Source organism: Rhinoderma darwinii, chromosome 5 (genome assembly GCF_050947455.1).
Source record: "Rhinoderma darwinii isolate aRhiDar2 chromosome 5, aRhiDar2.hap1, whole genome shotgun sequence".
NCBI lineage: Eukaryota > Metazoa > Chordata > Amphibia > Anura > Rhinodermatidae > Rhinoderma > Rhinoderma darwinii.
The window spans coordinates 104,440,777-104,461,530 of NC_134691.1; the positions used below are offsets into that span (position 1 = coordinate 104,440,777).

The window sequence follows — 20,754 nt, forward strand, 5'->3', positions numbered from 1 at the left end:
GGTATTAGGCTGGGGAAGGCCAAAAACAGTGGCCCTTCCCACCCTTGTAATGCTGCCTGCTGCTGCTGTGTTGTATCTGGCTGGTTATGAAAATTGGGGGGGACCCGAAATCGTTCTTTCCAATTATTATTTTTTTTTTGTTTTTTTTAAATGACGTGGGGTCCCCCCCATTTTTCATAACCAGCCAGATACAATAAAGCAGCAGCAGGCAGCATTACCAGGATGGGAAGGGCCACTGTTTTTGCCTTTCCCCTCCTGATAATACCAGCCTGCGGCCACCCCAGTGGCGGACCATCACTACAGATGGTCAGGTACTGGATCGTACCCGGCTCTTCCCAGCACCCCTGGTGGCGGTGGGTACCGGGGTAATAAAGGGGGTTAGTGTTAGCCTCTGCATCCGCTAACACTAAGCCCCGCCTTAGCAATGGATGCTGTCAATCAGCCGGCGGCCATTACTAAGGCGGTAGTAATATAGTTTAAAAAAAAAACACAAAGACATAGAAAAAATATTTTATTGAAATAAAAAAAAAACCCACACAGCCCTCCATTAACCATTTTATTAATAAAAAAAAAGCCGTCATCGAAGTAGTCCTGGAATACGACGTAGTCCAACGACCGAACCTGTAAGAAAACACACAAAATATGATTAGTAACACATGTGTTAGGGTATGTGCACACACACTAATTACGTCCGTAATTGACGGACGTATTTCGGCCGCAAGTACCGGACCGAACACAGTGCAGGGAGCCGGGCTCCTAGCGTCGTACTTATGTACGACGCTAGGAGTCCCTGCCTCGCTGCAGGACAACTGTCCCGTACTGAAAACATGTTTACAGTATGGGACAGTTGTCCTGCAGCGAGCCAGGGACTCCTAGCATCGTACATAAGTATGATGCTAGGAGCCCGGCTCCCTGCACTGTGTTCGGTCCTTTACTTGCGGCCGAAATACGTCCGTCAATTACGGACGTAATTAGTGTCTGTGCACATACCCTAAGGCTTAGATACAGGGCCCATGTGTGATACTGTCTGTGGGACCCTGTATCTAAGCCTACCACAAGGTAGGCTTAGATACAGGGTCCAGCAGACAGTAATCTTATACAGTATAAGATTACTGTGTGCTGGGGCCCTGTATCTAAACCTACAGTGTGGTAGGCTTAGATACAGGGCCCAGCAGACAGGATCACGCATGGGCCATGTATCTAAGCCTACCATGTGATTGGCTTAGATATAGGGCCCAGCAGACAGGATCACACAATCTGTGATCCTGTCTCATGGGCCCCCTAAGCCTGATACATCGTAGGCTTAGGGGTTGTGCAGTCCCTAAACATTGATGGCGTATCCACAGGATAGGCCATCAATAGCTGATGTGTCGCCCGGGACCCGCAAATCAGCTGTTTTGAAGGGGCCGCAGCACTCGTACGAGAGTGGCTTCCCCTTCATTTCACTACTCGCTCACACTGTGAATCGCCGACACCGATTCACAGTGTGACCGGAATGAAGTGACAGGAATGAAGGGGAGCAGCTCTCGTACGAGTGCTGCGGCCCCTTCAAAACAGCTGATTGGCGGGTCCCGGGAGTCAGACCCCGCCAGTCAGGGCTAACCTTACCTTCCTCTTCGGCCGCGGCAGGAGTTCTGTAGTCTCGATGCTGTGCGCGGCGCATAGCGCTGTGACGTCATGCGCTGCGCACAGCGCTTGACGTCAGGACCTCAGCTGCGATCCGGAACCAGGAAGGTAAGTAAAGTATGTTACTATAGTAACAGGGGCCCGCGGCCCGAGTTACTATAGTAACTTTTTATTGATGTGGTGCGGGGGGCCGTGGGCCCCCCTGGCTTCTGGGCCCGGTCGCAATTGCGACCGCTGCGACCCCTATAGCTACGCCAGTGGTTTTAACCTTCGGTATGCTAGTACTAAATATATTATAAAACAAGGACATACCCGTCACTTTAGGAAGTTTGTTGGTGAAAAATAACAATGCTTGATTAGCCATCATAGGGCAAGACACATCCAAAGATTCCAGCTCATGTCTTATGGTATTTTACGTTCGGACTTTCTATGCATAAGGGTAGGACAGGTACCAGTAAAGGATCGAACGACGGAATCTTGAAAGACCATGTATGTGCTTGATCCAGCTCTCTCCCAGGAATCAATTTTAATATTCTCACTGAAGGTGTACTGGAACCTGAGAGGCATGTCACGTAGTGGAGCACATTCAGCAAGTGTGGATTGTCGTATGAGATGCTTCCAAGCAGAGAGGGAGGCCGACATTCCCAGTAAGGGTATGTTCACATGCAGTGGTTTCAGGCGTATTTCGGGGCGTTTACGGCTCGAAAAACGCCTAAAAAACGGAACTTGAACGCCTACAAACATCTGCCCATTGAAATCAATGGAAAAAAGAGCATTTCGTATATACGGGGCGTCTTTTTATGCCTGTTTTAAAAAACGGAGCGTAAAAAGACGCTCCGTAAAAAGAAGTAGTATGTCGCTTTTTGAGGCGTTATTTGCAGCTGATTTTCCAGCTGAATCTCCAAATTAAAATAAACTTTATTTTCAGCTTCAAAAACGCCTGAAAATCAGAGGCTGTTATCCCTTGAAACGCACTGGGCGCCCTGGAGCGGGGAAACTCCCCTCCTGTCGTTACATCTGCAAAAATGGCTGCTTCAGAAAAATTACAATATTTCTCTAATAAAACATAATTACTTATATTATTATTATTTTTTATTATTATATTATTAATAGTAGTATTCATTATTTGGACTTAAATTAGTATTTGCTTCTTGATGTATTTTCATTTTATTGATCTACTTGTGAATGGTTAATGCTAATTAGATACAAATTATAAAGAAACTATTTATTGAACTTCCGGTTTGTATTTTCTAGGTGAAACAGCTGACACTGCAGCTGGAGAAAGAGACAAAGAAGAGGTTAACGGCGCAGAATGAGCTGAAGGTGCACGCTTTTGAAGCGGATAATTTGAAGGGATCGGAGAAACAGTTAAAACAGGAAATAAATACGTTGTTGGAAGCAAAGAGGTTGTTGGAGTTCGAGTTGGTTCAACTAACCAAGTATGTGTATTTTGTTTTGTGTGTATTGTGTCGTGAATGATGATGGAGCCTCCATCGCAGATTCCATCAAATTTATCCGGAAAAAATTTGCAGTGGAAGCGATGGACACCACACTGAAACCTGACAGATCCCATTGTAAATCAATGAGGCCCATCGTGCACCTGTAGTACGATGAATCCGTCAGATCGTTGTGGCTACCGTTCAGAACAGAAACCACTATCAAGTGTGAACAGAGACTTAAAGAGGCTCTGACACCCGATTTTGCAACCCCTATCTGCTATTGCAGCAGATCGGCGCTGCAATGTAGATTACAGTAACGTTTTTATTTTTAAAAAACGAGCATTTTTGGCCAAGTTATGACCATTTTTGTAGTTATGCAAATGAGGCTTGCAAAAGTCCAAGTGGGTGTGTTTAAAAGTCCAAGTGGGCGTGTATTATGTGCGTACATCGGGGCGTTTTTAATACTTTTACTAGCTGGGCGCTCTGACGAGAAGTATCATCCACTTCTCTTCAGAACACCCAGCTTCTGCCAGATCACGCTGTGACGTCACTCACAGGTCCTGCATCGTGTCAGACGAGCGAGGACACATCGGCACCAGAGGCTTCAGTTGATTCTGCAGCAGCATCGGCGTTAGCAGTCCTGTATCCTAGGCTACCTGTGCAGCAAAGAGAGCAAGCGGTCCTGTATCCTAGGCTACCCTCAACAAAGCTACTATTATATTTGGGGGTTTACAGCAGATGCGACAGACGTACGATGGCCTTGGGTAAATTACCACTCTCTTTCCCTGTTGGTTATCTTGGCGACACATTTAAATTACCGGTGAAAGCTGATGAACGTGTTCGACCTACAGCTCCTGCTTAATGGAACGTAATGGGTGCTAGATTATCACTTATTCTGGAATAATAAACCAGGGACAGCCCAGAGATAAGATATTACGGTTATCGCCGCCTTCGTAACCGATTTGTTTCATAGTTCTCTCTGCTCGGTATTCTGCTCTTGTCTAGCACTGAACTGAATGAGGACCTTGAATTTCTGAACTCGCTAATGCCGGATTGCGCTCGACGTGGCACAGAATTATGTAGTGATCATTTGGAAGTGTACTTCAGACATTCCCGGGTTTTATGGCCGCAGGAAAGGCTTGTCCACCTATGCTGTGGTTTTGGCATTTTCACCTGTTTTCTCCGTGCGGTTTTGATGGCTGGGGTCATGAAGTCCAGATAAGAGCTGTACAGTTCAGTTAATGACTTGCATTCTTGGCGTGCTCTATAGTATGTATACTTGGTTCATACCTCAGTACTCACGGACGTTCTTGGCAAAAGGTTAAAGGTATGCCTGTGTTCCCGATTCTTGTTTTGCAGTGTTCTTTCTTCTTAATCTTATCGGTTTGATTGGCCAGCACACATCAAGTTTCACTTTAGTAATGGTTTTAATATGCGCAGCACCAAAGTGGAGCTTCAAATATTAATAGCATTTAATTTGACACCGCTGTTCTTTGCTTTGAAGGTTTATCATTTATGCTGTATTTTTGCTGGAGGCCGCCCCAGCTGTCGTTTTCTTAGCGGTATCATCGTGCTTGCACAATAGTCTTTCTTCATGGTAACACATTTTTAAAGTGAACCTGTCACCTGCTTTATTTAGATTACGGCGTCTTTCTAATGAATTAGAACTGAACTAGTTTCAGTATCACGACGACTCTTCCCAAGCGCCAGTGAGGGGGCAAATCCAGTGTGTAGAGTTTGGGCTCCAGTGGACTCTCCAGGGCTCCATGGCCTAAAGTGAAATTCCACCTTCTCACAGCTCATCATAGTATTTTCACAGTTTAGAAACTTTATCTACATTTCAACTTGAACTGTTTTGTGCAAACTTTGAGTTATTTCGTGTTTTACGCCTTTCATTTACTGAGCTGCTTTAAAAACACGTTCAAAATTCTGCCAGTTTTGTCTGGGTCAGACGACGGTTTAGCTCCATTGTGCTGTCAGACATGTGACCTGACAGCATAGTTCTTCGTGTCTGTCATCTGAGCTCCCACAATGCATTGCTCTGGTAACCGTTCAGAAGAAATCCAAACCGCCAATTAAATAATTACTCATCTTTTTATGTAGACCTAAATTCTAGATTGTGTCACCGTTGTACAAGTATCTATAAGATGCTCATAGTAAGGTACTGCAGTAGGTTCTGTTGCACTCTTTGTAGGGTCTACCGAGCTCTTGTTCAGGGCGCCTTTCAAAAGCGCATGCTGAATACTATTTTTGGAACCTCCAGGCATGATGAAACATGTGGTGCCCTTGTAATTATCATGCGGCGCACAATTATGAGTACTTCCCCAAACAAGTGCTAGGGCGCTGTTCAGCAGGTGCAACAGCATCTACTAAAGTACATTACTATGAGCACACTTGTTTGTAAAAGAGCGGTCTGTCTGACTACAAATTCCCTTTTAAACTGTGAAATATTGTAAAGTTCTGTAAAAGCGGAGTTTTCCTTTACATTTTATTCTGCATTCTGTACACTAAAAATAAAGTTATTTTGTAGTTCTACAGATATTCTGGTGACTTAATGTCTTTTTAATTTATGAACTGAGAATGAGCAAATTCATTTCAAGCACTTGTCTGATTTTTTTTTTTTTTTTTTCCCCATCAGGCAGTACAGAGGCAATGAAGGTCAAATGAGGGAACTCCAGGATCAGCTTGAAGCTGAGCAGTATTTTTCAGTAAGTTATTATGCCACTAATCATCCGTCAGTGTTTTTAGTATTTAGTACATATGGTATCATTTTAGATCATTTATATGTGATGATTGCCAATGTACATGGTAAATCAAAATGAATGACCGCTTAAAAGGATTGTCCTACGATTCAATATTGCTTTACCCTGTTAGATCATGCAAAACATAACAATATCTCAGTTGGAATCCCTGTAGAAAATAGCTTTTGTGTTGTAGCTGCAGAATTGACATTGTCCATTTACATTGTCCATTTACATTGTCCATTTACATTGTCTATTTACATTGTCTATTTACATTGTCCATTTACATTGTCCATTAACGTTGGACATTATCTGCATTTGTCTATGAGTTCCAAATTAATGAATGCCCTCTCAATAGTGAATCTGAGAGAGGCCGGCCGGAGAGACCATTACACGCAGCTTCAGTGTTCAGTCTCTGCCCACAGGGGGCGATCCATCTTTATTTATAATGAAGAGAGAGAAGGTGTTACCCTCATGCTTACACATATACATACCACATATGGTAAAACCTAGCGTTCCAAGCTTATCATAATATATATATTTAGTTAAAATGGATTGCAAGTGTTATTGGGTTTTGTCATGTCAGCCCTTGTATCAGCTGATTACAAGGTCATTAGGTCATGTAGCCGAAGTCTTAGAATAGAATACTCATCCCCCTCTGTAGGCTGTTTCACAGTTACAACTGTCCATCATGTAAAGCAATATATGTTCACACATATAAAGATAATTAAAATATTTTTGACAGTGTCTAGGTATTGCTGCTAAATATTTTATTGCGCCCCGTGGTGTTTTTTAAATTCCCTCTTGGAACGTCCGCCTACTATGTCCAGTGCCGGTGGTCACACATGCTCAGCAGTCCCACCTGCTGAATCCTCTTAGGATATGTTCACACGAGGTCATTATGTCCGTAATTGACGGACGTATTTCGGCCGCAAGTACCGGACCGAACACAGTGCAGGGAGCCGGGCTCCTAGCATCATACTTATGTACGACGCTAGGAGTCCCTGCCTCGCTGCCGGACAACTGTCCCGTACTGTAATCCTGTTTTCAGTACGGGACAGTTGTGAGGCAGGGACTCCTAGCGTCGTACATAAGTATGATGCTTGGAGCCCGGCTCCCTGCACTGTGTTCGGTCCAGTACTTGCGACCGAAATACGTCTGTCAATTACGGACGTAATGACCTCGTGTGAACATACCCTTATATACAGGTGGTGGAGTGATTCCTGCTATTGTGCACACCAGATAATGTTTAGCGTAACTGTAAAGGATCTGCCAGGCACAGCTTCTGTGTCGACGTCCATAGGTAATCAGTCTGCACCTGCTCCTAGGTCTAATAGAGTGACTCTATCTGCTACCACTCAGGCTGGTAGGCTCAGGAGTGGGAGAACCTATCACAGCCTGGCCAGACGGTTCTAGCTCCCGCCCTCGGTCTATTTATACCTTAATTTCCTGCTTGTCTTTGCCTGTGATTCTGTCCCGTTTCCTGGCTGCTCCTGCTATTATTATTGACCTTCATTATTATTGCTTCATTTTGACCCTGGCTTTACTGACAACGCTCCTGCTCTGCGTTTGGTACCTCGTACACTCATGGTTTGACTCGGCTCGTTTACTACGCCTGTTGCTCACGGTGTTGCCGTGGGCAACTGCCCCATTTCCTTTAGCTTCTGTGTACCCTTGTCTGTTTGTCTGTCGTGCACATATTGAGCGTAGGGACCGTCGCCCAGTTGTACGCCGTCGCCTAGGACGGGCCGTGCAAGTAGGCAGGGACTGAGTGGCGGGTAGATTAGGGCTCACCTGTCTGTCTCCCTACCTCGTCATTACAGTAACTAACACAGAAATGTAATATTTAATCTTGGGACAACACCTTTCATATTAAATTTGTTTGAAATCTTATTTAAAATGTTGGCTTACATGATTGTTGAGGATTAGGTTAACAAATCACATAGGTTCATCTTTCGTATACTAAAAGAGTCACATTTTCATTCAAGTTTTTCCGAGATTACCTGTCTCCTTACTTTTGATTGACCGCTCCACGCCTTCCCCCAGCACACAAAATCCTGCGCTTGTGCATTGATGTCCTCTTTTGGGGTGTGTGCACAAAGGGACACTGGATTATTAAGATACAAGGCAGGAAATGTTTGCAGACCGTTATTTACAGTCGGAGGAGGTGTTTAGGAGAGGGGATAACGGCAATGAACTTTTGATAGCAGCGGCCAGTGAGGGATAAGTAAAGTTAAATAGCTGAAATTCTGGTGACCGGTTCCCTTTAAGTGGTTTATAGAGGGAGGGGGCTCCCCCTGTCGCCCATCGATGGCCTGTGATCGTGGGCCGGCGATGAGTTGCCATGGTAGCCAGGGGCCTAACGAGCTCCAGTTTTGCTATGGCTATATGCCTTAGGCTATGAAAGAGGTATGGCCTTATAGACTGCCTCCCCGGTTTACCTTGACTGTCATTAGTGCTTTGGTATACTAAGGGCTCATTTACACGAACGTGAATCTCGTCTGTGTGACGGCCGTTAAAACAACGGGCGTCACACGGACCCATGCATTTCAATGGGGCCGTTTACACAACCGTTGTTTCAACAGAGCGTGTGAAAGCTCGGTTGAAAAATAGGACATGTCCTATTTTCCTGCGTGCTACACATCCCTCCATAGACTGTAGTCTGGGGGGGGATCTGTGACAACGCGTCCTGCACGGGTCCACCTCCGACGTTGAAAACATCAGTTTTTCACGTCCGAGGTGGTCCACGTTCGTGTGAATGCTGCCAAAGTATTATATAAGCGATCAAAGCATCACATAGGGAAGTCCGCTAGTGTGATTTTAAAAATAATTAATGTCAAATAAAGTTACTTAAACTGCACAGTAAAAAAAAAAGTGGCTTTATTTTGTCAAATTATAAAAAAAAAAAAGTTAACATTTTTATTTAAACCCTTAACGACCGGTGTATAGTCTTTTTACGTCGGCCTTTCAGAGTATTTTCTTCTGAAGTGCCGCCTTTTCACGTCGGCACTTCAGAAGTTGATTACCCGCTTCGAGCGTGGTTCTCCCAAGGCGCAGGCTGTTGCTAACTGCTTCGGGCTTGAGGGCAATGATCTGAGACCACTAGCAGTGGTCTATTATTTATATTTAACTCCTTAAGGACCGACCCATTTTTTATTTTCTTCGTTTTAGTTTTTCACTCCCTGCGTTAAGAGCCATAACTTTTCTATTTTTCCGTCAATGGAGCGGTGTGAGGGCTTATTTTTTTGGGGAGGAGTTGTAGTTTCTAATGGCACAATTTAAAGTACCATATAATGTACTGGGAAACTGATAAAAAATTATTTGCGGGCTGAAATTGGAGAAAACTGCGATCCCTACGTTGTTTTTTTTTTTGGTTTTAGTTTTTATGGCTTTTACCGTGCGGTAAAAACTATAACTTAAAGAGGCTCTGTCACCAGATTTTGCAACCCCTATCTCCTATTGCAGCAGATCGGCGCTGCAATGGAGATAAGAGTTTTTAAAAAAACGAGTATTTTTGGCGAAGTTATGACCATTTTTATATTTATGTAAATGAGGCTTTCTAAAGTACAACTGGGCGTGTTTACAGTAAAAGTCCAACTGGGCGTGTATTGTGTTCGTTACATCGGGGCGTTTTTACTTCTTTTACTAGCTGGGCGTGGTGTATAGAAGTATCATCCACTTCTCTAAACAACGCCCAGCTTCTGGCAGTGCAAAGACACAGCGTGTTCTCGAGAGATCACGCTGTGTCGTCACTCACTTCCTGCCCCAGGTCCTGCATCGTGTCGGACGAGCGAGGACACATCGTCACCAGAGGCTACAGTTGATTCTGCAGCAGCATCAGCGTTTGCAGGTAAGTCGATGTAGCTACTTACCTGCAAACGCTGATGCTGCTGCAGAATCAATTGTAGCCTCTGGTGCCGATGTGTCCTCGCTGGTCCGACACGATGCAGGACCTGGGGCAGGAAGTGACGTCACAGCTTGATCTCTCGAGAACACGCTTTGTGTCTGCACTGCCAGAAGCTGGGCGTTGTTTAGAGAAGTGGATGATACTTCTATACATAACGCCCAGCTAGTAAAAGAAGTAAAAACGCCCCGATGTAACGAACACAATACACGCCCAGTTGTACTTTTACTTTAAACACGCCCACTTGGACTTTTGCAAGCCTCATTTACATAAATATAAAAATGGTCATAACTTGGCCAAAAATGCTCGTTTTTAAAAAAAAACAAAAAACGTAACTTATCTCCATTGCAGCGCCGATCTGCTGCAATAGGAGATAGGGGTTGCAAAATCTGGTGACAGAGCCTCTTTAACTTTATTCTGCTGCTCAATACGATTACGGTGATATAAATTTTATATAGGTTTTTTATATATTACTTTAAAAAAAAACTTTGTTAAAAAAAAAAAATAGTTTTGTTTCGCTACATATATTTAATCCCTTAAGGACCGACCCATTTATTTATTTATTTTTTTCGTTTTAATTTTTCACTCCCTTCATTAAGAGCCACACCTTTTTTATTTTTCCGTGGATTGAGCGGTGTGAGGGCTTATTTTTTGCGGGACAAGCTGTAGTTTTTATTGGTAGCATTTTTTGGTACGCACAACTTTTTGATCGCTTTTTATAACTTTTTTTGTTTGCAAGCTAATTTGTCCAAAAAACTGCGATTTTGGCGGTTTACATTTTTGTTTTTTTAGTTGAATAATAGATCAGACTTTTACGGACGCAGCAATTTTGTTTGTTTTTTATTTTTTACATTACTTTAGAGGAAAAAATTATTTTTTTTTAATACGTTTTAATATTTTCTTTAATTTTTTTTTTTAACCCCGGGCAGATGCGGACGGCGGTCAATAGCGACCCCCGCATTTGAGTGGTTTTAGAGAGCGGGGGCTCCCTCTCTTACCCCATTGGCACCCCATGATGTAATCACGGGGTGCCGATGGTTTCTATGGCAGCTGGGGGCCTAACAAAGGCCCCCAGGTCTCCCTCTAGTGAATGCCTGTTAGGCCATGCCAGAGGCTAGAGTCATGGCCTAACAGATGCCTGTCCGTTTTACACTGACAAGTGCTAATACACTGCAATACAGAATACTTTTTTCCCCTTAAAGTAAAAAGTTGAACGTTTGGTATTGCAGCGTCCGTAACGACACCAACTATAAAATGATTAGATTAACCCGCATAGGCGAAAGGCGTAAAAAATAAAACGCCGGAGATTCTGTTTTGTGTTCATCCTGCCTTCAAAAACATGTGATTTAAAAAGTGAGCAAAAAGTCGCATGTACTCCAAAATGGTACCAATAAAAACTACATGTCATCCCGCAAAAACAAGCCCTCGTACAGCTATGCCAGCAGAAAAGCAAAAAAGTTATGGCACTTAAAATATAGCGACATGAGAACAAATAATTTAGAAAAGTGGTTTTACTGCAGTAAAACATAAAAAAACTAGATAAACTTGGTATCGCCGCAATCGTAACGACCCGCTAAATTAAGTTATATTATGTTTACACCACATGGTAAATGGCGAAAATTTAAGACAATTAAAGTGGCAAAATTTCAGGTTTTTTTTCCTATTATCACACAAGTTAATAAATAAATTATATGTTCCCCAAAATAATGCTATTAAAAAATGCAACTTGTCCTGCAAAAAAGAAGTTCTTATACAGCGGTGTCGACCGAAAAAGAAAAAAAGTTATAGCTTTTTGAATTCGTAAAAAAAAACGTAAAAAATTGCTTGGTCATTAAGGTTTAAAATACCTTCGGTATGGGGCGTGGCTTGGTAGCCGAGAGACATGGCAGCTTGATCCCGGAGCTCCGGTAACAGATAAAGCTAATTACAACGCAAGGCTCTTCTAATATTCTCTTAGAGATCCAAAAAGTAGACATAATTACTCATGATGACGAGAGGCAAGAGAGGCCTGAAACAACAGGGCAAATTGGACTTCTACTTCGAGAAAGACCGAGAGGGAGAGGACGGGGCTGCTGGCCTCACTACTTATCCTTCCACTTTAAGCCCGGGAAAAACAACATCGTCACTTTCCTCTGCCTCTCACCAAAGCGGCAAAAGATCTCCACTCACCCTAGCAGATTCCCGGGGAGCTGCGCAGCAGATAATTTCAGGATCCCGATACAGCCCTCTGGCTGCGGAGTCCCTGGAAGAAGCCGGTGATGAAGACACCATGCGGTCGACGCCATCTTCCCCTTCACACAGTCCGGAGGCGCGGCAGCCTGAGACAAAGGAGCAAGCTCGACGAGGCTCAGAGGTAAGAGAGAGAGAGTCTCATTCCCGGGGGCCGTCTTTAATGGTAAAAGCATTCAGAGACATACCAACTACTGATGGTCCGGCCTCGGGCACTTTGATGAAAGAGATGTTGACGGTGTTTAGTGCCTCCATACATACAGAATTCACTGCCTTGCTGGCTCCTATTACAGCTACACTACAAGGCCTGGGGCAGCGGATACATCATATTGAGCATAAAATGGGAGAGTTCGCTGCCTCTCATAATAATCTAGTGGAGTCACACTCTGACTTATCCGTAGAGATCGAAAATTTACAAGCTAAGGTCATTGACCTGGAAGATAGGTCTAGACGGAATAATGTGAAAATTAGAGGTATCTCAGAGGATATTCTGCCTGCTGATCTTACTAAATATGTGCAAGCGCTTATGATGGCTATTCTACCGAAGAGTTCAGATACAGATATCATAATCGACAGGGCACATAGAGTGCCGCGTCCGAAACACTTACCGGACACTTTACCCCGAGATGTATTGATCAGGATCCACTATTACCACGTCAAGGATGCTTTGTTGGCAGCGATTAGGTCACTGGGAGATATACCGACACCATATCAGCATATCAAGTTATACGCGGACCTATCATCAGCCACACTTCGGATGAGAAAAAACCTATCCCCAATTACTGCAATCTAAGAGAGCACAACATCGCCTACAGATGGGGATTCCCTGTAAAAAAATTTGTACGCCATAATGGAACACTGCAAGTTATTTCTACACTGGGGGAAGGAAGAAAGTTCCTGCACTCTAAAAATCTTCCAGTCCCGGAGATTACAGAAGAACGGGGGGGGGGGGGGTACCCCTCTCGCCTGGAGCAAGAGTGGCAAAGGGTGCCACCAAAAAAGGGACCACATCGCTGAAGAGCCAATAATACAACGTACCACGGTTGCCGTTTGGAGTTCTGGAATGTCTTTGGGATTCAAGCCCTGAGAATTTGTCCCAATATTTTTCAACAGCTTATTCAGCTGTATATGTGTTTATGTTTGTGTGGTTGGTGCGACTCTATTTTATGGGTTAATAGACACCCAAATGTGTTTATATGTTTACGATTTCTCGTGACTAGTACAGTGATGAAATGTGAAGTTAACATACCAGATATATGGTCATTTATATGGATATATGCAATATTATGCTTGGTAGGGTTAGAGTGCTTTATATTATCCTTCCATACACTTCAATATACAAAGTTCAAGGGACTAATGGGATATAACAAGACACCGCATACCTACATTCTTGAGATCCTAATATATTATGATGATTAAGTTTGTCTCTCTAAATGTAAAAGGTTTAAATAGTCCACATAAGAGAGCGTTTATGTGGAGAGAAGCTCTTTCCTTGAAATGCGACATATTGTGTACACAGGAGACCCATCTACTAGAACAAGATGCACATAGAGTAAAACATCCTCAATTCTGCAAGGTTATTCTTTCTCACCATACCAAAAAACAGAGAGGGGTACTTCTAGCAATACGAAATACAGTCGCATTCAATCCTATCTCAACTTTTCTAGACCCGGGAGGGAGATATATCATACAGATAGGAGAATTGAACAATGTGGTATTCACCATAGTAGTGGTATATGCCCCGAACGCACACCAAATCCGTTTTCTAAATAAATTATTCCGTAAAATCAACAAAGTTAAAAGGGGGGAATTGGTAATTTGTGGGGATTTCAATACCATACATGACCCATCAATAGATTCCACGAGTGAACATAGAATCCACTCCCAGTCTCTAGCCCAGGGGTCAGGAACCTTTTTGGCTAAGAGAGCCGTAAACGCCACATATTTTGAAATATAATTCCGCGAGAGCCGTACAATATGTTTAAAGGGCCATTGACAGATCAATCGCTCCAATGTTCACTTAGTACAGCAAGGAATGCTCCTCCCTGCTGTATAAAGCCACAACTGAACTGAAACAATGGTAATTAGCAGTAAAAAAATTAAATAAATAACTTACATTGTGAGCTTGCGATGCATGACATCAGTCCAGCAGTCTGGCTTCTTCTTTTTCCTGCGCATGACTGGAAGCTGGCATTCTTCCCACCTGATGTTGAGAGAATGCCAGCTTTGAGGCATTCGCAGAAGAAAGAAGCTGGAATGTTGGACATGTCACACAACGCATTGTCAGTTATGTCAATTATCTATTTTATTATTTTACAGCGAATTATTGTTTAGGTCCAGCGGTGGCTTAGTGCAGCAGAGAGGAACACTCCTTTGTGTACTAAGTGACCGCTGGAGCAATTGTATCTGTCAGTGGACGCAGGTGCGTGCTTGCAGACGGCGCGGCTATGCAGGGAGTTATGGGAAATGTAGTCCATGCTCCCTGCCGCTCACCACTGCCGCCAATGCTTATCAGGCCATCAAAGAACTACCAATATCAGCGTGCACCGCGGCCTGATGGAGCGCGGTGCACGGGCTGATGGAGCGCGGTGCATGCATCCTTCCCATAGACAGGTAGGAGCCCTGTCTGCGAGCCAGATACGGCCATCAAAAGAGCCATATCTGGCTCGCGAGCCATAGGTTCCCGACCCCTGCTCTAGCCCCTGTCTTACTAAAGGAAGATATGTACGATATTTGGCGCATTCAACACGACTCGGAAAGAGATTACTCCTTTTTTTCACCGGTACATAAGTCCTATTCTCGCATAGATCTATTTCTGGTAGGGCGTTCGTTATTACAAAAAGTGGAAAAATCCTCTATTGAACTGATTAAATGGTCAGATCATGCAGCTATTACTATATGTGTAAACGAAACCCATAATTCACCAACACATTTCCTATGGAGAAACAATGCGTATCTGATGTCCCATCCTAAGTATAAGGAGGAATTGAGCAAAGGCCTAGAGGAATATTTTCTATTGAATGTAAACTCTGTTCGGGATCCATTTGTTCTGTGGAATGCCCACAAGGCATACATGAGAGGCCTTTTTATAAAATGGGGGCATAGAGCAAAGAAAGAAAGGGATCGGCAGTTTGAGGATACAATGACACAAATACGTACTATAGAGGCCCTGAATAAAACTGACACCTCCCCAGCTAACACTGAGAAACTGCGACACCTCCGAATTAAATTGAAGGACTGTTTGATGTACAAATATGAAAAAAACCTACAATCCGTCAAAGCACAATACTACTCGCAAGATAACAAAGCCAGTAAACTCTTGGCACATAGATTAAAAGCCAGGGATATCAAGAGTAAGATAGCATTCCTTAAAGATCCAATAAGAAACACTAAAATATACTCACCTGGGGATATAGCACAAAAGTTCAAAGAATACTATGAATCCCTCTATAATTTGCAACCACATACAACAAATCCACAACCGGCCCAACAGGCTGTCAAAGATTTCTTAAAAGATCTAAAGCTTCCACGTTTATCGTCCCAACAATTGGCGGATTTAAACCTCCCTATATCAGAGGGGGAAATATCCAAAGTAATTCGTTCCCTCCCGCTACATAAAGCCCCTGGACCAGATGGTTTATCTGGTATCTACTATAAAACTTTTGAAAAGTCTCTCCTCCCTCATCTGTTTGAAACCCTAAAGCATGCCATTTCGGAGGGTTCTTTCCCAAAGGAAATGCTGAGTGCAGTGATAGTGACGCTCCCCAAATCAGGCAAAACACCTGATTCACCACAAAATTTTAGGCCCATTTCCCTCCTTAACTCGGATGTAAAAATTTATGCCAAGGTATTGGCAAACCGCTTGTCGGAGGTGATACCAATACTAGTTAATAGAGACCAAGTCGGATTTGTTAAAGGAAGACAGGCCCCGGAAAACACTAGGAGAGTTCTCAATATTTTAGACTATGTAAACAGGAAGAAAACTAAAGCGGTTATGGTAACTCTAGATGCTGAAAAAGCCTTCGATAGGGTTAAATGGTCATTTGTGTTCACGGTTTTAGAAGAAATGGGCTTTGAAGGCTCTATTACAACGGCAATTCAAGCTTTATACTCCAGTCCATCGGCAAAAGTGTTTGTTAATGGTGCGCTTTCGGAGGACTTTGGGATAACGAATGGGACTAGACAAGGGTGTCCATTATCGCCTTTAATTTTTGTCCTGTCTATAGAACCATTGGCACAGGCTTTTAGACAACATCATGACATCCACGGGATAAAAATAGGAGATAGATCCCACTGCATTTCCCTTTATGCAGACGACATAATATTAACCCTAGAACAGCCGGAAAAGTCGTTGGCAACTGCATTTGAGATTATTCAGGAATTCGGTCAAATAGCATTTTATAAAGTTAATATGGGAAAATCTCAAGCTATACCCCTGAATTGCTCATTGTTGGACCTGGGCTATATGCGGGAGAGATTTCCGTTAGATTGGCAACAAACGCATATTAAATACTTGGGAATAAACATCACTCCTAAAGTCTCAGTTATACCAGGCCAATTATTGTTCTATGTTAGCGCAAATAGAAATAGATTTGAAACAATTGGAACTGCATGAAGTTTCGTGGATAGGTCGTATCGCGGCCTTTAAAATGTTGGTACTTCCAAAGTTATTGTATCTGTTTCGGACATTGCCGATTAAAATGCCCTTGTCCTTTTTTAATAAAGCACACAGGTTGGTAAGCTCTTATGTTTGGCAAAAAAGTAGACCACGCATAGCTGCTCGTTTATTGAATAAGGGGAAAAAACAAGGTGGCTTAAGTTTACCTAATATTCATCACTATTATTTGTCCACTCAGATATCGCAATTGAAATACTGGTGGGAAGGAGATACTTCCCAACATTGGGTACAAATTGAAACGTCAACATCACCTATACATAATCTAAAAGCCCTTTTAATTGTAAAACTACACCCAAAATCTCCAAATATATCCCTGCCATATTTTCTATCCACTTCTTTACAAAACTGGGTAAAATTCCATTCTCTGTGTAGCACATCTTCATTTTCTCTACTCCCCAATTCGCCGATAGAAGCTCTAGAGTTTCTTCTCACTGACTTGGATCTCCGACTTTGGAAAGTGGGAGGTCTGACACAGATGACATCATTTTTCGAAAACAACCAAATGGTACAGTTTAGCTGCTTACACTATAAGTTTGGTATCTCAAATACTGAGTTTTATAAATTCCTTAGAATTAGACATCTGTTGCAAACGGATTGCCCATTTGAGGTCACAGCAAACACTGAGATATTCCGAATATGGGCTCAAACTGGGACGCGTCTTAAAGGATTGCGTCCCATTTATGACCTTTTGGGATCTAAGAATATATTTGAAAAATCTTCCCCTTTCTTGGCCTGGGAAAAGGAACTTACAAATGAATACTCAGCACAAACATGGTCTTATGCACTTACTTTTATAGCGAAACATTTGAAATGTACTCTTCACTATGAGTCAGTAATGAAGACAATACTCCGCTGGTATTACACTCCAGATAAGCTCCAGCGCATATACCCGACTGCCTCTCACCAATGTTGGAGGAATTGTGGGGGTAGGGGGACGCTATTGCACATTTTATGGACCTGTCCGTCACTCAAAAATCAATTGAAGGCTGCATTTAGGTTTTTGTCTGATATTACAGGAATTACGGTTGATCCTTCTCCATCGTTAGCATTGCTCTTTCTGAATCTTGAGGACATTCCGGGAGACTACAGAGTAATTGCAGCACATATATTTATTGAGACCAAATTAGCAATAACCCGATGTTGGAAAAGTCAGACAATCCCTCCATTAACGGAAATTATTGCCCATATTAATAGTACATGTTCACATGAGAAAATGATGGCACACAGGGGTCACTCTATTCTTAAATATGAGAAAGATTGGGGTCCATGGTTAGATAGCGTTTACAACTTTGCTAACTAGAAGACACAAGGTAGAGGTATCCCCTAGAATCTGAGTCATCTTGGGGGGCTAGGACACTGAATGAGAGATATGGTTCTAATTCATGTATATTGTATTATTTCTTTGTATGGTACGACTTCTTTTGTTTTATATCTGTAAGATATTACAGGTATTGCTCACTGTTAGCTTTGAAATGCAAAATGTCTGTTACTTTGTATGTTGGAAAAATGTTCAATAAAAATTTATTGAGTAAAAAAAAAAAAAATACCTTCGGTATTAAGGGGTTGAACTACATGGTAAACGGCATAAGCAAAAAACCATGGAATTTGTTTGTTTTTTTTCCATTCTGTTTTCCTAAAAAATATAATGAAAGTAAGTAGGTCCTATGTACCCCCAAAATGGTACCAATTAAAACCACATCTCATTATTGTTGTTAATTTCTGCTTTTCTTTCTATTGCGCTAATTTTTAGCTCACGCTGATAATGTACGTGATATGACAGTCTTCAGGTTTGGCGTTTTAGCTTGTATCATTGAACTCCCGAAATTCCCGATATATGCCTGCCGTTTCTAGTTTTATTTTTATTCCATTTTACCTTACTTGATATTTAAGAGAACTTGTCACTAGGTTCTAAAATATTATTTACTTATGTTTTCTTTAGCCTACTTCCTCCCTGTTTCAGTCGCCAATTTTTTTTTTTCTTCCAGCTCCCTCCCCCTTGACCCTGAGTTATTGCCTCTCATTTTTTTGGCCACCAGATATGTAAATTTACTGTAGTTTGCCAACAAGTTTTGAACTATTGTAACTCTCCCTGAGTGGAGTCATCTTGATCTTGCAAGGTCACGCTGAGCGAAGACTCGCTTAATCAACCACATTTTCATCTAATTCGCGCAATGGAGGATATCCGCAGACTCTGGTGTTTGCCGCTTCCAGCCAATTTCCATATTTAGGCATGCCCTAACAACTTATCAGTACACAGGTTTATGTACTGACATATATACATTAAAGTTAAAAAATAAAATCCCAATTAAAAATCCCCCTATGGATTAAATGAATAAAAAAATGTAATGTTAAATAAAAAAAATTCAATAAAAAAGACACAAATGCTAATTTTTTACAATAAAACTTTATTAAATAGAAGTCCAAAAACATAAAATAACCGTAACAGGCTGCATAACAGATTTATAGCATAATTTATGATCGGTGTAATAAGAAAATAAACTGCAGTGGAACTGCTTTTTTAGCAGAATTTTTGCCAAAATAAACTTTAATGTAAATGCTCAAAAATAATGGCACCTACTTAACCCTTTTAGGACGCAGCCTGTTTTGGCCTTGTGGCACAGCCGATTTTTTTCAAATCTGCCTTGTCACTTTATGTGGTAATAACTTGGGAATTCTTTTACTTATCCAAGCGATTCTGAGATTGTTTTCTCGTGACATATTGTACTTTGATAGTGGAAAAATGTGATCAATAAATTCAATATTTATTTATGAAAATGATAAATGTATCTGCTTGTAAGACAGATAATAATACCACACAAAATAGTCACTAGTTACCATTTCCCATATGTCTACTTTATATTTGCATCGCTTTTTGAACATCCTTCTATTTTTCTAGGACGTTACAAGGCTTAGAACTCTAGCATCAATTTCTCACATTTTCAAGAAAATTTCAAAAGGCTATTTTTACAGGTACCAGTTTAGTTCTGAAGTGGTTTAGAGGGCCTTCTATATTAGAATCCCCAAATAAATCACCCCATTTTAAAAACTGCACCCCTCAAAGTATTCAAAACAGCATCACAGAAAGTTTCTTAACCCTTTAGGCGTTTCACAGGAAATAAAGCAAAGTATAGATGAAATTTACAAATTTCTCTTTTTTTTTTTTTTTTTTTTTTTTGCCGAAATTCATTTGTAATAAAAAAAATTGTTTAACACAGAAGGTTTTACCAGAGAAATGCAACTCAATATTTATTGCCCAGGTCCTGCAGTTTTTAGGAATATCCCATATGTGGCCCTAGTGCGGTAATGGACCGAAACACCGGCCTCAGAAGCAAAAAAGCACCTACAGGATTTTGGGGCCTACTTATTTTTAGATTATATTTTAGGCACCATGTCGGGTTTGAAGAGGTCTTGTGGTACCAAAACAGTGGAAACTCCCCAAAAGTGACCCCATTTTGGAAACTAGACCCCTCAAGGAAGTTATCTAGGGGTATAGTTAGCACTTTGACCCCACAGGTACTTTGCTATCTTTATTGTAGTTAGTCTGTGAAAATGAAAATCTACTTTTTTTCTGAAAAAACCTAGAAATTTGTAATATTTACAAGGAATAAAGAAGAAAATGCACCCCAACATTTAAAGCATCTTCTCCCGATTACGGAAATACCCTATATGTGGTAATAAACTGCTGTTTGGACCCACGGCAGCGCTCAGAAGGGAGGGAGCGCCATTTGTATTTTGGAGCGCAGATTTTGCTGGATTGGTTTTTAGTGCCATATCGCGATTGCAACGCCCTGGAGGGAACGAAACAGTGGAAAAATGTATGCTTAGATTACATCCCCTAATGAGTTATTGCATGTATTACACATACTCAATGGGGGGAATTTATCGACTATTCTATCGCAAAGAGTCCAATTGTCGCTTTTTGCAGTACAAATTGCGACTTTTGGCCTTTTTACGTCGCTCTTGCCGTTTTTGTAATAAGGGGCGAGAATGGATGGCGCACATCTGCAGTGGTTACGTCACATTTGTGGGGTGTGCGGCCGCAGTTGCTACGTCACAATTGTGGGGCATAACTGCGGTTGTCCACGTTTATTAAGAAGCTTTCGCCTTTTTATAAATGTCACATCTTGTTCTAACTTG

The 20,754-nt window shown here is 42.0% G+C and overlaps 1 protein-coding gene across 2 annotated transcripts in view; it reads left to right on the forward strand.

The window, feature by feature from the left end:
- The window catches only part of ROCK1 (Rho associated coiled-coil containing protein kinase 1), a 196,074-nt gene that overhangs the window by 151,235 nt on the left and 24,085 nt on the right, over positions 1–20,754 (forward strand). For both annotated transcript variants that reach the window (XR_012847639.1, XM_075826366.1), the window contains exons 20-21: positions 2,881–3,065; positions 5,704–5,773. Coding sequence is in view for 1 of the 2 variants with exons in the window: in XM_075826366.1 (XP_075682481.1) it covers positions 2,881–3,065; positions 5,704–5,773 (255 nt within the window). In the remaining variant the exon portion in view is untranslated. The remainder of the gene's footprint in view (positions 1–2,880; positions 3,066–5,703; positions 5,774–20,754) is intronic.